This window comes from Rhinatrema bivittatum, chromosome 1 (genome assembly GCF_901001135.1).
Source record: "Rhinatrema bivittatum chromosome 1, aRhiBiv1.1, whole genome shotgun sequence".
NCBI classification, from domain to species: domain Eukaryota; kingdom Metazoa; phylum Chordata; class Amphibia; order Gymnophiona; family Rhinatrematidae; genus Rhinatrema; species Rhinatrema bivittatum.
In genome coordinates, this window is record NC_042615.1 from 251552705 (window position 1) to 251570549 (window position 17845).

At 46.8% G+C, this 17845-nt stretch overlaps 1 protein-coding gene across 1 annotated transcript in view; it reads left to right on the forward strand.

The window, feature by feature from the left end:
- The first annotated feature begins 10360 nt into the window (after positions 1-10360).
- ADRA1D (adrenoceptor alpha 1D) overlaps positions 10361-17845 on the forward strand; it is a 312917-nt gene continuing 305432 nt past the window's right edge. The window contains exon 1 of the mRNA XM_029593388.1: positions 10361-12811. Coding sequence (XP_029449248.1) covers positions 11863-12811 — 949 coding nt within the window. The 5' untranslated portion in view covers positions 10361-11862. The remainder of the gene's footprint in view (positions 12812-17845) is intronic.

The window sequence follows — 17845 nt, forward strand, 5'->3', positions numbered from 1 at the left end:
AAGAACAAAAAAGACAAAACTTAAAGAGAAAGTATACAAGTGTATTCAGGAGACAGGTTTACAACACTCACCTGTGGGAACTGCTGCTACTAAGGGAAACAACCGCGGGGTAGTTGTTGGAAGAGAACCATAAAAAGTTAACCAAACATCTCTGAAAAGACACTTCTTCTTGTATGAAAGGTTACTGTATAGAGACCCATATTCCATCTGGAACACATTTTTCATCTGGGCTGTCCACAAGGAACAGTCTGGAGGAACAACATCTAACCATTTCAATAATATACATTTTTTAGCCATCAAACATGTTTTGGAAAAAAACAGAATGTTATCGTGGTTCAACGAGGTTTCCCCTGTATCAAGGTTCAAAGAAAAAGCTCGTGACCACTGAATCGGGGCAGAAAACAGGTTAGACACTCTAGAGCGGACTTGTTCCCAGAAGGCTTGAATCAAAGGACAGTCCCAGAGCGTGTGGATTAGTGTAGCAGGTCCCTGTGAGCATTTTGCACAAAACCCTGAGGTGGAAAGACCCATTCGATAAGCCGCTCGTGGGCTGTACACAATCCTGTGTAGCTGTGTTTAAAAGGGGATTGGATGATTTTTTTTATATTCGCTCCATAAAACGCACAGACATTTTCCCCCCAATTTTGGGGAAAAAAGTATCTTATGGAGCAAAAAATACGGTAATAAGCAATAGTACTTTGTGATCTATCTAATGTTTGGGTACTTGCCAGGTACTTGTGACTTGGATTGGCCACTGTTGGAAACAGGATATTGGGCTTGATGGACCCTTGGTCTGATCCAGTATGGCATATCTTATGTTCCTATGTTCTAATGTTATGTTCTTATGAGTTCTTGGAGGAGAAGTCCATTACTTGCTATTAATTAAGTTCACTTAGAGAATAGCCACTGCTATTACTAGCAACAGTAACATGGAATAGACTTAGTTTTTGGGTACTTGCCAGGTTCTTATGGCCTGGATAGGCCACTGTTGGAAACAGGATGCTGGGCTTGATTGGACCCTTGGTCTGACCCAGTATGGCATGTTCTTATGTTCTTATGAGAAAAGATGAGGAGGAGGGGAAGGGAAGATGTGGTAAAGGGAGAGGAAGAACACAGAGAGAAAGAAATATTTACTTTTTAAATTTTTCTCACTGAGGCTGGCACCTCAAAAATTATATCTCACAAGGGAAAAATTGGCCAGCCTAGACGCTGAGAACCTTTCCTCCTTTTCCTTCCCCTAGTCCTTGAAAGCCACAAACAGGCCAGGTTTTCAGGCTACCCACAATGAATATGCATGAGATAAATCTGCAGACAATGGAGGCAGTGCATGCAAATCTATCTCATGCATATTCATTGTGGATAGCCTGAAAACTAGGCCTGTTTGTGACCTTCAAGGACTGGAGTTGGCCACCCCTGCCCTAGTAGACCATCATCAATCCTGTAAAGATCACCACTCTCTTCTCTCATTCCATATCCCTGCCTGAAAAGAGTGGCAGCAGTCACGGAGCATCATACTGTGAGCCAATGTTTGTGCCTGACTCCTCACGTCTTTCGCCCTCTAGGACAGTGGTTCCCAAACCTGTCCTGGGGAACCCCCAGTCAATTGGCTTTTCAGGATATCTGCAATGAATATGCATGAGGTAGATTTGCATGCACTTACTCTATTGTGTATATCCTGAAAATCTGACTGGCTAGGGGGTCCCCCAGGACAGGGTTGGGAATCACTGCTCTAGGAATTACGCTGCCTGCCACCACTACTGCTGCCAGAGGGGGGCAGCATAGAAACATTTGCACAGGGTAGAAAGAGAGGTAGCAATGACCCTGGGCATACTGTAAATATTAGGGTCCTTTCCTTATATTGGATTTTTGTGGTATGCCCAGTTGCTTTTTTTTTTTTTTAGTTCAGTATTTCTTAATAGATATTGGTTTTGCTCACACAAGCTGCAAGACTCCAGCAGTTTTTCTGCAAAAGAGGCACAGTTTTATTTTAACAAAGTTTTCCCATCACCAGCTATACTGTATCTTCTGCCAGAGCAGCACTCAACTGTGTGATCAGCATCATTTGTGAGAATTAATACATCCAGCGAACAGTCATTCAAAAACAGCAAGCCATTTCTGTGAAGAGATTTGATAATCCATAAACGGTTTTGGTTCATGGAGATTCCTCTAGCTCCTGCAAGACTCAGCCAGAGCTGCTTCATGTAGATCAGCAAGTAAGTGCTTCTCACAAAAAAAAAACCAGATGTACTAAGAATTTTTTCCAAATGGGAAAAAACCTTTAGTACCTCTGGACCTTAGGCTTAGCCAGCTGTTCAGTCATTCTCATCACTGGGTGCTGCTTGAATTGAGAGCAGTGAATTTCCTTTTAAGTCAGTGCTTCCCAAACCTCTCCTGGGGAGCCCACAGCCAGTCAGGTTCCCAGGATATCCACCATGAATATGCATGAGATAAATTTGCACATCATGGAGACTTGGTATATGCAAATTTTCTCTCATGCCTATTCGTAGTGGATATCCTGAAAATCCGACTGACTTGGGGGGGGGGGGGTCCCCAGGACAGGGTTGGGAACCACTGCCTTGGCCCATTTCATATTCAGGCAAATACAGGTGGTAACCCGACTGAGGAACAACCTAAAGTAAAAACACCTCTGTCAAACAGAACATCTAACCCCTCCCCTCCAATAGTTCAAGACAAATCCCCCTTCCCCGAAAGTCAACGCCAGGTATCCAGGGTGTTAAAAAAAGAAAAAACTAACCGGTGGCATTCTTCTGTCCCACCCACCAAATCTGGGATATGAGCTGGTTGATAGCATGCAGATGAATGGGTGAAAAGCAGGTGCAGCCCACCGTGGTACAGGATAAGGGGAGGAGACACCTGGTTGAGAGGGCATTTTGCTTGCAGCCATGGAGAACTTTTAGGGGTAAAAGTGTCTCCCACAGGAAGCTGATTGATAATGCAGTGTGTTTCTAATTGTTCTACCTCCTATAGTATTCCAAGCCCCGCCCCCATCCCATCCCGCAGGTTGCTTTCTATGAAGAAAATCTGCCAATCAACCGAGAGTGTGATATTAGGGGAGGATTATAGCATCCTTGGCAAAATACTTGAAAGAAAAAAAAACCCTTCTTATTTATCTGAAAGCATGGATGGCGTTAATGTTGGGCATGCCCCGGAGGAAAACAGAGATCGGAGGCTCCTTGAGTTAGATCAACACTGGAATTTGATTCCTCCATCCCAAAAGTAGAGTTGCCACTTCACCCAGGTCAGCCCGCCTAGGTAGTTCCAATCCTAGCTTTATCTCATTACACGCATGAAGTTGTACTGCGAATTTCCCCAACCAGGACTGTAGTTCAACGAGACAAAGACCAGGACTGGATCAACCTATTCTGGCTGAAGTGCTTGAGGTGTTAGCCCTACCTTAAAGGGTTAAATAAACTAAAATGGCTGTGCTTTCTTAGAACCGCTGGCTTCCCCTAAATGTGGGTTGTTTTTTTTTTTTCCCACTAAATAACTGATAGGACTTCATGTGGCTTCCACAACCCTAGATGCCATAACTCGGGCACACCGTAGCTTACGGACGACCGCCCCTCCCACCCTTGACCACACGACAGCAGAGTAAGGTAAACCATAATATTTATTAAGTGGAAGAAAATGGCCACAGCCAAATTTAACATTATAACATTATTAATTTATATTTAAGCATCTTAAACACAATTGGCATTACTAAAGCCAACGCCCTCACCGATACCTTCCTTGCTCTTCCCCACCCTTCTGTTTTTTGGAGACGGCAGCCCTCCATCCTTCCGCTCCGTGAAGATGGTACACCATTGGCACCCCGCTCCGTGAGTGCCAATCCCGCCTTCCGCTCCGTGAAGGGGAACGCCCGCCACTGGCATCCCGCTCCGTGAACGCCTCCGTGGCTACTGCCGCTCCGTGCAGTATTCTGCCCCCTCCTCCCACCCCTGGCCTTGCGGGCCGCGGTTCTTGGCTTATGCCAGGCCTTCATTGGGCCAACCCCAGACCGGCCATTATCTCGGTCTCCGCCATGCTTAGTTATATCCATGCCCCCGCTTTCCCCCCATGCAAAGTCCTTGGTGCTGTGCTCCTCCCCTTCCCCCTCCCCCAACACCAGAACTTCCTCCCTATGCAGCAACACATCCCCTTAAGCTCCGGTGAGGGCCCCTGCCAAAGTAGGAAACAGTAAAACCTTATTTGTTTCCTACCCCCACTAATTAACTAAAGCTGCTGTGGCCGTTTGCAGGGCGAGAATGAAGATATCTACCCCAACATCAGATAAGTGTACCCCATCCGTTCTATACATGCCTGGACATGTGTGAGAAATATCCTCATGTTTTATGACGTAGCCCCCTATTGCCCGCAACCACGTCCCCACTTCCTTGTTTAATTTGCGCCTTCCTTTTTCGATGGCTTTATGCGATCGTGCGTTCCTCCAGACCAATCGGGGGATAATGTGGGACCACACCAATACCATGGATGGCCATATAGCCTTAATTGCAGTCAAGTCCTTTTTGATAGTGATTATTAAGTCAATGTTTTTGACTGCGACCAAATAGTTACCTCCCAAATGACAGATGATAATGTCCGGCCGTGGTAATTGCCTGGCGTATTGGAGGATGCAAGGCATTAGTTGGACCCACCTCATCCCTCGATTGCCCAGCCAGAATATGCTGGCCTTGCTACGAGGTATTCCCATCTGATCGCTGGAGGTCCTTTTCCTGGTTCTAATGTGCGCCCAATAAATGTAAGAGTGCCCCATGATCCATATCACTTTCGCGCTCCCAGCTGACGAGTCTATGATAGACAAAATAAATTGGTTATGGGGTTATGGTTAACAGGCTGGTAGTTATATGCTATGCAGTTTATCTTACCCAGTGAAACTGGTCATTGTGCCAAATGGTTATTGGGCCGTATGTAGGATCTGAATTTACTGGATTTCCACCGCCCTACCGCTTTAATTTGCTCTTCGCTGAAACCGCTGCTGCCGGCAAAGGATGCTGCACCTATCCGGAATGAATGTGTGTGATAATCTCCCGCGTTTTCCCCTATTTTTTCCAATCCTTTGCGCAGTACACTGATAAACTGGTAACGCGATAGCGCGTTGCCATCTTTGTGTTTTAGTAAGGGCCCCCCCCCCCGGAGGTCGTACCTTGAGGTATTCTCTTGTGGCCCTTACGGGGCATATCTCTCCCATATGAGCAGGGTATAAAGCAATCCGCCGACCTACTGCCCGTTGATCATTTTTTGCTCGCCTGATAAAGATCTCTACTGCATCCATAACCATCCTTATGTTGTCTATCGGGAGACCCCCATCCGCAACCCTGTTGGTCACCTTTGCCCTCGGGATAAGCTCACTGTTTCTAAATGCACCAAAGAACATTAGTGAAAAGGCCAAGGTCCAAAGCTTTACCTCATGATTGTCCCAAACTAGGCTGGGGAGCTCCTTTACCAGTGCTGAAAGCAGCATCGGTGTGATAGGCTTTCTGGTGTCCCTTCTAAGTGGTTCTTGTCTCCGCCAACCCTCTAATATCTTTTTTATGAGAAAGGAGTGGGTAATGTTGCCGATACCCCATAGTTTGGAGACAAAAACAATAGCAGCTACGTGTTGCCCTGCCTGTGCTCTGGATACACCCGAGTTCTTAAGGTAGAGTAAGAATTCTGTTACATTTTTCTCTGTCATTGTCCCCTGAACTTGTGTGTTGTTTGTTTGGCAAAATTTTTGGAACACGCTCCATCCGCGTGAATATGCTCTCCAAGTACTGTCTGCCAGAGCCGCTCTCAATATGGAGCCGATCCCGGGCACCCTAATTCCCAAATCCAAGGAGGGATGTGACATGGTTGATGCTCTGCTTCCGGGGCCAGAAATCTGAAATGAGACCACTGACAACGAGACAATGCATCAGCGATGCCGTTAACCTCTCCCGGTACGTACTTAGCCTTAAAGACCAGGTTAATGCGCAGGCAGAGCAGTACTAAATGGCGCAATAGCATAATGACCCTGGGGGAGTGAGCGGTGAGAGAATTTATAGCCTGTACAACCGCCATGTTGTCTGACCAGAAAACCACTCTTCTATTGTGGAAACATGTTTTAGGGAACAATTCGAGAAAAGTGATGTCTCTGAGTACGCTGGTTCAATAAAAACTTCCCAAGTTTTCTCATCCAGACAGCTAACTTTTCTCCTTTAACCAGTATCCAAACAAAGATCTTTTAAGTATGAATCATTTATTGCATAGATAATTTTTCTACTACTCACAATTATTGGATTCAACTCGAAGTAGCCTCAGATCCTTTTGGCTGGAAATGGGTGGGAGAGGGAGGAACGGAGGTTTCTTGAGATGCAGGGTAAGCAGACGAAGGTTTGAAGCTGATTAGTCTTTAGAATTTAAAGCGGTAGGAGAAATGTAAAAAAGCCGTTCGTGTAACAGAGGTTACAGGCACGTGTGTCTTCTCTACATATGATATTGAAACGCAAGCACGTGAGCACCAAATGCCGGATGAGGGCATTTGATTCAAAAGTGCGTGCAGACAGTGCATTAATGACTTGCACCGCAGCCATGTTATCGGATCTGAAAATGATGTGAGATCCTACAAGGGACTCCCCCCAGATGACAAGGGCAACCACAATTGGGAATAATTCAAGGAAGGTTAGATCTTTGGTGACTTTGTGCTGGTGCCACGATTGCGGCCACTGCGCGGCACACCACCTGGAAATAATTCCCGAAACCAACACCTCCTGCCGCATCTGTGAATAATTCTAGCTCACTGTTATGCCTTTGGGGGGGGGGGGGGGGTCCTGCCAAAAGCTAAGCCGTTAAATTCTGTTAGAAAGGTCTCCCACACCAGCAGGTCACTCTTGATTGCCCTGGAGACCCTTATACGGTGGTGTTTTTTCCGAACCCCCGCTGTAGCAAGTGATAACCTGCATAAAAAGGCCCTGCCCATAGGAATTACTCTTGACGCAAAGGTAAGCAATCCGATCAATGACTGGAACTGCCTCAAGGTGGCTTTCTTGAGGCTGCGCATCTCCAAGATTGTCTCCCTGAGTTTAAAAATTTTTTCAGTAGGTAACCTAGACTGCTGGGCCTGGGCATCCAGTTCGATACTGAGGAAGGTAATTGTGGTAGCTGGACCTTCTGTTTTTTCTTGTGCTAAGGGGACGCCAAAACGCCTGGCCACCTCTTGAGCAATGGACAGTAGGTTATGGCAGTCTGCACTGTCCCTCCCTACCAATAGGAAATCATCAAGGTAGTGTACTATTTGCTTTCTCTCCGACTGCTGTTTGATTACCCAATGCAATAAGGGACTAAACAATTCAAACAATGCACAGAAAATTGAACAGCCCATTGGAATGCAGCTGGTCAAAATAATACTGCCCCTTGAATTGAAAACCCAGAAGGTGGAAGGAGTCTGGGTGCATCGGCAGAAGGCGGAATGCTGACTCTATGTCCACCTTAGCCATGTTCACGCAGGGCCCTCCATCTTTGATCAGCTGGATTGCAGAGTCGAAGGAGGAGTATGACACCACACACAAATGGGGGTCAATTTGGTAGTTAACCGAATTACCCGGCGGGAAAGACAGGTTGTGTATGAGCCGGAAATGGCCTGGCTCTTTCTTGGGTACCGATCCCAGAGGAGATATTACTAGATTTGGAAAAGGTGGATAAGGGAACGGGCCCGCTATCCTACCTAGCGCCAATTCTGCTTGAACTTTATCCGCCTTCTCCTCATGCATCGCCAGTGATCGTGCATTGTTCGGGGGGGGGTAGTCTAACGCTAAAGGGGGTAAAGATTGAATAGGGATTCGGAAGCCATACAGGAAACCAGCATAAATGTGCTCCGCTTCGGTTTGGTAGGGATAACGATCCAGCCATGGGCGCATTGCCTCAACGCGGACCGGGGTTGGGGCTCGCGAAATCAGGCGAGTGTCCCACCTGCTGCTGAGGAAACTGCCTTTCATCCTTGGAGGTACGGCACTGAGCGGCTGGGTGGGAGCCAAAACCGCTACCTTGAGTGGCCAGCATACTCTGTAGCCTCCCTGATTCAGTAACCATTTGCCCACTGATCACTGGCACGGTTACCGGATTAGCACCCCAGACAACGGCAGCCGAATTGCCTTGGCTCACATTCCTCTTTCTTTTAAGACAATGGAATAGAGAGCAAAGCGACTTGGCTAACACTCTCTCAGTATCACTGCAATCTGATGACGATAAAGTGTCGCAAGTCTGGGGCTTACCTCGTCCCAAGTGACATGAAGTGGTCCCAGTGCTAGCAGCCATAGAAGCTGTAGCCAGTGAGCAGAGGGCAGAACCAGAACCTGATGTCGGCGTGGGCGCCCCATTGCCACCGTGGGGCCCGGCCGCAATCGTTTTCAGGCCCACCGGGCGCTTTTTCTTTCCGACTAATGCCCCTACTTGCTGTGGTCTGGTGCTCCTCTTGCGAGAAGCTGCCGACGAACTCCTTGGAACAAAGGAGATCAATGAGGAATCTTGCTGTGGCTCGTCGCTTGGTGGGCGCTCCTGAGACGGAGGGGGAAACTCTGACATGCGCTGCCTAAGCCAATCTGTGCCATGCGCGGCAGCATGCTCCTTAACCTCCAACAGCAACAGGTCTAAGTCACTTATAGCTGTAACTGCAGGAATGGGTGTTGCTGCTGTTACCTTCGGAGGAGTTGTAGCGGAGTGTGATTATGATGGATTGGAAGTATCCATTTGCTTCTGACGTTTTCCCTTCCTTACGGTCTTCCTGCTAGGCCTTGAATTTTGGGGCCTGCTTGGAACTTCACTCAGCCCCACTGCTGACCCGTCTGCCTCAAGGGGGGGGGCTGATGCAGCGTCGCGGACTTGGCAGCGGTCGATGACCACTGGCTCGCCGTCACCATTCTGTACTGGTAAATACAGGCTCTCAGTTGGGATTATCTCGGCACCGGTGTCAAAATATGCTCGTGGCGATCCTAAGTATGGCCGCTGCCATGCGCTGACCTCCCAAAATGGCCACTGCCATGCGCTCACCTCCCAAAATGGCCACTGCCATGCGCTCACCTCCCAAAATGGCCACTGCCATGCGCTCACCTCTGCTGGCAAGCCCTTACAATAAGAACCACAATACCATGCTAAGATGTAAGCTGACCTTTCATTAATATTTTAATTTACTTTGTATAGAGTTGCATAGCGCAGCCTAAATCATATCTATCAAGCTGAGGGTCCTGTACCCCTTATAATTCAGTATAAACGTGCACATGGGACAGCTGTCCCTTTAAATAGTAACCGAATACTAAATAACACCTTTAGGATTAATATAAAAAACATCCTGTTAACCTGGCTGAGCACTCAGATGCCGTACCGCTGTCCCATAGACATATCATCAGAATTCCCAACTACGGGATGCTGGCTACTTTTTAATTGTCAGATTACTTAGGTATAACAAAGCACATCCACAGGTTGTTGAGGTAGCATGGTAGACATTAAGCCTGCCCACTTCCTAGCAATTTAGAGAGCGAGGGGTAAAGCAATACATAGAAAACGTCGATTTTAAAGTAAAGCAAGCCTACAAGATCAGTGCTCTAACCACTGAGCTACCAAGCCTGCTACTGCCAGCCATGTGCTCTAACCACCTATGCATTCACCATGTGCAGACCCCTTCAATGGCGTTTCTTAAAAGGCTACAAGTGAAAGATAACCAGCCCTGCACTCGCTGCCCTTTCAATAAATACAGCAACATGCAGAGCAAGCATTGTGCTGAAAGCCAGCCATGAGTTCATAAAATATATATATATAATAACAGGTAAAGTGTGGCCATGTGCCCATGGCGTTTCACTAAATATATTAGTTAAAATATATATAACCAGCCATGTGCTAAGGCATTTCCTTAAATAAAATAACATTCCAGGCAGAAGCAGCCATGCATTCAAAGCCTTTTCATTAAATAAAGTACTGGTAATGCAGAGCCAGTTCAATGCAAAAAGGGGGGAGGGGGTGAGCATACCTTCCAGACCTTAGCAACACAAAAATTACCATTAATATTCTCAACATTTTGCCTATAAGCCACAAAATCTTTGTACTTTACCCAATGATGTAATCAAAGAAATCGTTCCTGCTCCTTTAGCTGATCTGTTCCTCTTACAGCACAGCCGTGCTGGAGGCAAAGTGAAAGTTAAAGCAAAACTGTTGTAGCACAGCCCTGCTGAGAGATGAGCCACCCCAGCTGGGCTTGCTCTCGATTCCAGGCTGCAAATGTGCTCCCCCCACCCCGTACTACCTCTAAGTACCTGAGCACCGAGACGCCGCCTTCTTTGTCTCATTTGCTCATGCCCAGGTTTGAACTGGCCCCACTAATCCTATTGTCCGCCCCTATTCCTACCTAGCCCAGCACCCTTGTGCAGCCTCCCCCCCTACAGCACGTCAGCCCAGTTATACGGCCCTCGCCTCAAGAGGCAGGGCCTCCTTTACGCTGGCTCTGCCCCGGGGTATGTCCCTTTAAGGATCCTGCAGGCGAGGGAACTGAGCGGCAGGCTCTAAATCGGGCAGCCTGCATGGGTGCATGATTGCGGTCCCTCGGGATGCCGAGACCTGCGGGCACAGCCTGCAAGGAACGAGACGGGAGTCTGCAGCTTAACTCTGGCGGCAAGTGCCGTGTCCGAGCCGCTGCTGGGCGAGCGTTTCAAACGCTGAAAGAAGCAGGCGAGGAAGTGCAGAAGATTAGGCTGTGAGTTTACGGCGGCTGTGATCAAAGTGACTTTTGGGACTGGAAAAGCGGGGCAGGGTGTCCCCCCTCCCCCCGGTGGGCAAGCGCCTGTTTTGTCAGCAAGCCTAAAAATCCTCAGAACCAAGTTCTTATTTATAAAAAAAAAAAAAAAAAAAAAAAACCAACAACAAGCCATCATCACCCTGCCTGCTGCATGTGGTTTTATTGCAGTGGTAATTTAGAATGGAATTCGCCGCGCCTGATTGCTCTGCGCTCTCAGTAGAACTTTCCTGATTGGTGCTGCTGGAGCAGCCTGGGACTCGGATCCGGTTTAACTCCGCGTTACCGCCAGACGAGCGGCTGCAGAGTTCGGGACGAACCCCCCTCCCTCCCCGCTGCAGACTGTAACGAAAGGAGCGAGCCTGTTCGGTTCCGGATACGAACAGGGGCACTTGGACTCCTTTTTTTGATTTTTCTGTGTCTTTTTGTCGTTTAATAGCAGCACTCTCCTGCTGATGAATCCCTACTTTGGTATCGGCGCCTTACCGGTCGGTGCTGAAGTTTTTCATGACTGCGTTTGATCCCGTGAGCTACTTGATCTTTTTGGTATGCTTGCTGACTGGTGCGGCAGCTCCCAGATCATTTGATGGAGGTAACTTTTTTGTATTTCGGTTCGTACGCTCAAAAGATCTTTCTGACGACAGGGGGATGAGAATCTGTCAGCAGCACCGAGCAAGCTGGGAGGAGGACCTGTGGCTGCTTTCACCATAGCCAGCGCCATCCTACTGATCCCTGGCAGCTCCACGGGCGCTGCTGAGCAGTGCTACCGGCTGAAGACACTGCTGGGAGGGGAAAGGAAGTTTGGGAGAGTACTTGTGCATCAAGATTACTCCTTCTTCCCCTCTCTCTTCAGTTTTTACCGGGGCGGAAAGGGATGTTGAACTTCTTTGCTGATGCAGACTCTGGCAACAGTGGTGGTGCTGGTTGCATTTTTGGTAAATGTCAGAGGCAATTTGTCCCCCAGGCTGAGCTTCTTGCTGGGAATCTTTGCTGGGAGACCTGGCAGCAGAGCTGAGGAGGGGGGCAGGGGAGAATGTCTGCTCCCCCTTTTTACCGAATTAATCTGAAATTGAAAGCCACGTCTATGGAGATCAGTTCAGCTTAAAATGACTTTTCCTGATGCAGTAAATGTCAGCTTCAGCTGGAACCACACAGAAGGTGGCAGGCCTTCCCCAGCAGCCAATGGATCGGAGAGCAATGCCACTGGCACCTATATGGCGATAACTTTGGATCTGCAAGCCATTGGCCTGGGAGTATTCCTTGCCGTGTTTATTTTATGTGCCATAGTGGGCAACATCCTGGTCATCCTCTCTGTGGCATGCAACAAACACCTGCAAACCGTCACCAATTATTTTATCATCAATCTGGCTATCGCCGATTTGCTGTTGAGCACCACCGTGCTGCCCTTCTCAGCCACCCTGGAGGTCCTGGGATTCTGGGCATTTGGGCGGATCTTTTGCAACATCTGGGCAGCGGTGGATGTCCTCTGCTGCACAGCCTCCATCATGAGTTTGTGCGTTATATCAATTGACAGATACATCGGGGTCAAGTACTCCCTCAAATATCCCACTATTATGACTGAAAAGAAAGCAGTGGTCATCCTTATCCTGCTTTGGCTGTCCTCCATGGTCATTTCTATTGGACCCCTCCTAGGATGGAAGGAACCCCCGCCCTTGGACGAGAGCATTTGCAGTATTACTGAAGAACCTGGCTATGCCCTCTTTTCTTCCCTCTTCTCCTTCTACTTACCTTTGATGGTCATTTTGGTCATGTATTTCAGAGTCTATATAGTGGCCAGAAAGACCACCAAGAACCTGGAAGCTGGGGTCAAGAAAGAGAGGAACAAGTCTATGGAGGTGGTCCTCAGGATTCACTGTAGAAGCGCCCTGGAGGAATCCAACTCCACTTCCCGGAACAAGGGGCACAATTTCAGGAGTTCGCTTTCCGTGCGTCTTCTAAAATTTTCCAGGGAGAAGAAAGCTGCAAAGACACTGGCTATTGTTGTGGGGGTCTTCATTCTCTGCTGGCTTCCTTTCTTTTTCATATTGCCTTTAGGTAGGTAAACATCTAAAGTTGCTTTCATGCTTGCTACACCTGTTGTTTTTTTTATGAAAATTTGTACAACAGTAATCTTTAAATATTTATCTCAGATGGAAGTACCTTTTGAAATAAGGATGAAAGAAACAATACGATGATTTGAAAAGCCTTTTAAGTTACATTGCATTTTGGGGGGATTTCAAGGCAAATGCTCACTTTTTATGTGGCAGTAAAATAGTATAATGCATAATATTACTGAAGAAGGAACGTCGCAGTTTTGCTGTTACTAAATTAAATTCCTGAAATTATGTGTTGCTGCACCCCTACTATATAGAACTGATTCATAAAAACTTCCAGATGGAATGCAATACATTTAAAAAGCATAGTTTGTTTATTTCAGCTAATTGTCAAGCTGTACTGTGCCATATCTTTGGTAAACATACTACTGTAATGTATCAGATAACCAATCCAAATAATGCATCCAAATATTTTTGAATATATATGTGTTTTTTCTTTAAAAAAAAAAAAAAGTCTATAACAAAAGAGAACAGACAAATTGCAGATCTTAGTTTCAGTTCAACTACATTAAGTAGTATGGAGATTTTTGTCAGTTCTGAGCTATTGTGGGTCACAAAAGTTAGTCTTTATGTTTTTCATGGTGCTTGGTGTAAAGTCTCTAGTCTGGCAGGATGCTCAGATCATTGGTATTTCTGTGATTTGTGGGCAAGACTGCAAGGTCTGTTACGTGTGCAATAAAACAGTCAATACTGCAGAGCTGAGGTACTGGGTGAAGGGGGGATTCATGACCCCTCCCTCCCCAATCCATGTGGGCTCACGTCTTGCAATAAGTAGTTCCAAACGATTGCATGATCATTTGCAAATGGGCAGCTTCCAAGCTCCCTGTCGCTGTTTCTAAAACATTTAGATCAAGTTTCTTTTCTTTTGTGATAGCTATGACACAGCTACTTGCCTCTCAAAAAGCAAATAATGCGTCAAAAAATAGAAATGTGTTTACTGCATCCTCTTCCAATTAAGCCCGCTCCCACATACTGTTTTAAACCTTCTCTTCTCTGCCATGCATACTAACTAGAACATTTTCCCAGTCAGTCCTGTGAAAGTTTAAAGAAATACTTCAGGCTCTACAAAGCTACAGGTTTGTTTGTTTTTTATTGTCGATATATATATATATATATATATATATATATATATATATATATATATATATAAATAGATTATACTATCTACTCTTTCCTAAGCATATATAAATCCCTATTTAATCCTAACATGCAAAAATAATTATATGGATTTTCTATCCTGGACTGGACCATTTCAGAGAAATCCAATCTTGTTTGGTGTGCTTATCTATAATTATCTGAACATTTAACACTTCAAAAGCATGCTTACTAAATTTATAATCTGTGACCAAGCATTATGGGAAGGAGATGCTTTAGCTTTATGTACTAATGAATCTCCGTCCCCCTCATAAAATTACTGTGAGCAAATAAATTAGTTCTTGTATGAAATAATTTTTCATATAGCTAAATATTTTTTTGTTTAATTTGTCTAAAATCTGGAGCCTCCCAGGAAACAAATTGTTGCTAGACAAGCGGTGGCTGGTGAGTTTTCAGCACTGGGGATGTGTCATCAGAGAGGGCTTTGCTCCTCTAGGATTGAATCCCACAAAAGAAAGACAGCTCTCTTTTGAAAGACATACGAGTCAGAAGGTCTTTTCCTGTTGCGTTGCAAGGCAATGTTTAAGTAACATTGGTCATAAATTGTGCTGCCTCTGAAGAAGGGAGAAATATTCCTTTTAATATTTATGGCCATTATTTATTTATATATATACATACATATTTTTAAGCATTTTGTTTTCTTTATTGCTGATCTGTTATGCAATAGCATGTATGATTCAACAGGTGACCTCACCACACTCTTAATAAGAGCTTTCTAAACTAGCCTAGATGTGCCAAGGTGGGCGGGGAGGAGGGAAAAGGAATTCAAGGAGAGAGGGAAGAGAAGGGATGTTGTCATCTGACTGCGGCAAATTCTGCTTTTGACAGAACAAGGAATACCCTCATAATAGACCCATACCCAGGTCAGCACAGATCTACGCATCTACATTACACACGCCTTAGATATTGATGTTCTACAAAAACGGAGCTGTTTCACAAGGAATAGGTTAATTGAAAATGCGTCTTTGCACATTAAATACATTGTGCTTCTATATAGCACCTTTTTGGAGATGGTAGCTTAGGGGCGGATTTTCATACTCCGCGAATAGGCTGGATTTTAGTAGATATGCGCGGAGCCGCACGTATCTGCTAAAAACCTGGATCGGCGCGCGCAAGGCTATGGATTTTGTATAGCCGGCGCGCGCCGAGCCGCACAGCCTACCCCCGTTCCCTCCGAGGCCGCTCCGAAATCGGAGCGGCCTCGAAGGGAACTTTCCTTTGCCCTCCCCTCACCTTCCCCTACCTAACCCACCCGCCCGGCCCTGTCTAAGCCCCCCCCCCTTACCTTTGTCGGGGGATTTACGCCTCCCTCTGGGAGGCGTAAATCCCCACGCGTCAGCGGGCCTCCTACGCGCCGGGACGCGACCTGGGGGCGGGTCCGGAGGGCGCGGCCACGCCCCCGGGCCGCCCCGGGCCGTAACCACGCCTCCGGGCCCGCCCACGAAACGCTCCCGGCACGCCCCCTAAACGCCGCGCGGTTCGGGCCCGCCCCCGACACGCCCCCCTCGGAGAACCCCGGGACTTACGCGAGTCCCGGGGCTCTGCGCGCGCCGGTAGGCCTATGTAAAATAGGCCTACCGGCGCGCAGGGCCCTGCTCGCCTAAATCCGCCCGGTTTTGGGCGGATTTAGGCGAGCAGGGCTCTGAAAATCCGCCCCTCAGTGTGTAAAGCCTGACTACATTGTTTTTAAAACTCTCTCAACTTTTTCTGCCTGCAGTCTGAGAAGGTACTCTGGCTACTACTGTCTTATTTATTTGTTATTATCTCCAGCAAGACCAATTAGCTTTGGGGTCCAAAACTGCACTTGGGTAAAAGTGTGGGCGTGTTTGACGAGGGGGTGGAGGTGTCTTTGTTACCAGCATAACTGTAGGTGAACTGGGGTATGAATCTCTCTTCTTTGGATCTGCTGGTTTGGTCTATAAAGTATGGCAAAAGTGTTTTGAAACTTTTACTTTTTACTGAGGAGGTGCTAGTGAGCCAGCTTTCGGATGGATGTATGAAAAAGTAGCTTTGTGTAGCCCAAGCATAAAAAGACTGGGCACTGCTTTAAAAAATTAAATTGCCCCTCTCTTTCCCTGAAAGCCATTTCACAAGGCACTCTATTTCTCTTTTCTGTGGGGAAACTGGGCAGAATCAAAGTGACCTTTTTCTGTGTTGCATAGACTGAAGCCATCAAAGCTGGAGTCCCTTTGATCTCGCACAGTGGCATCCAGGGACGGTTCTATAATGAGGTAGGGTGAGGTGGCAAAAAATGCCCCTCGCCAAACCTCGCTCCACTGTAGCATCTGCCTCACACTGCCTGCCCCTGCCTCAGCTGCCTCGCACTCATACCTGGGAACTCTCCAGATTTGGCCCAGCGACTCCAGAATTCTGAACGAATTGCTGGATCTCCAGGCCAACACCTCAAAAGGCTGGAAGAAAGAGGGCCTGGAGGAGCATCAGCACCTGCTCCTTCCTGAAGAAAACATGAAGCCTGGTGCTGCGCAGCAAGAAAGACGAGCAGGAGCATCCTCCTCCTCCTCCATGGGAAACTGGAGATGCAGGAGAAGGAGCAACAGTGTCTGGCCACGCGCCAAAAATAAAACAAGGGCAGAGCAGGCCGAGGCTACTAGAGGAGGAGGAAGTGGAGCTCATGTCCTACGGCCCTGGGGAAAGAGGAGGTTCCTGTGGCTATTGAGAATCGAGGTGAGAAGAGACAATGAGAGTGCATGTGTGTATGAAAGAGGGAGAGAAGTGACTGAGTGTATAAGTGTGTATGCATGTGTGGGTGTGTGTGGAAAAGGGAGAGAGGGGGCATGGGGGGGGGGAGCAGGCAGGGAGTGGGGCTCCATTTCATCCCTAGCCTAAGGCAGCAGATTGCTGGAGCCGTCCCCTGATGGCATCAGTGAATGAGATTGAAGCTTCAAGAACAATGATAATGGAAGAGCTTCATGGTCCAAAAGGTGAGACACATGGAGTGACAAAGGAAATCAAAGCAGCGGTACTATCCCTAACTCTGCAGCTTTCTGCATTTTGAAAAACAGATAAAGAAATAGAGGACTGCATATTGGTATTGGAAGATAAAGTGGTGCAGCTGCAGGAGAAACCAAAAGCAATGATTTGACGCGCAAAAGATCTTGAGGAGCTAAGCATAAAAACAAGAGGAACTACAGATTCATTCTGGGGAAACCTGAGGGTAGAAAGGGTATAAAATTGATGAAGTTTATGGCAGAGTTTCTACCTGAATTGATGGGTGTACATTTTGAAGAAGACTGAGATAGGCTCAAAGAGTCTCTAGACTTGTTCTTGAAGCTCATGGTAATCCATGTGCTGCAATGCTCTCAACTGCTAGAAATACTAGCCCAGTGAGAATAAACAGTGCCAGTGCAATGGGAAGGCTGAAAAAACTTCTTACCTCGCCAAGAATATTGTGCTAAATTATTATTTGCTTTGCGTGATTGACTGAAGGATTTTAAGGCTAGATAAAGCCATGCCAGATGGTATAGGCCATGAGTAACACTGGACAATAAAACAAAAAATGTTGAAGAGCTGGATGTTGTGCAGGCTTTAATCAATTCTTTGAAAGAGAGAGAGAGAGAATAATATAGAAACCTGGTTGGTGAAGTGTCCCCATGACAGCTACAAATCCAAATTCTAGATGTTGTTATTACAACTCAGCATGAAATAAAGGGAGAGAAAAAGCTCAAGAAGACTTTTGATATGTGACAGACATGGGAAATGAGCAGTGAAAAACTGTTGGCATTACTCCTGTGGTTTTTGGTGAACAGCACAAAAGAATCACCCAAGTATCAGCATGAAAAAAGAAACCCCAAGCATTAAA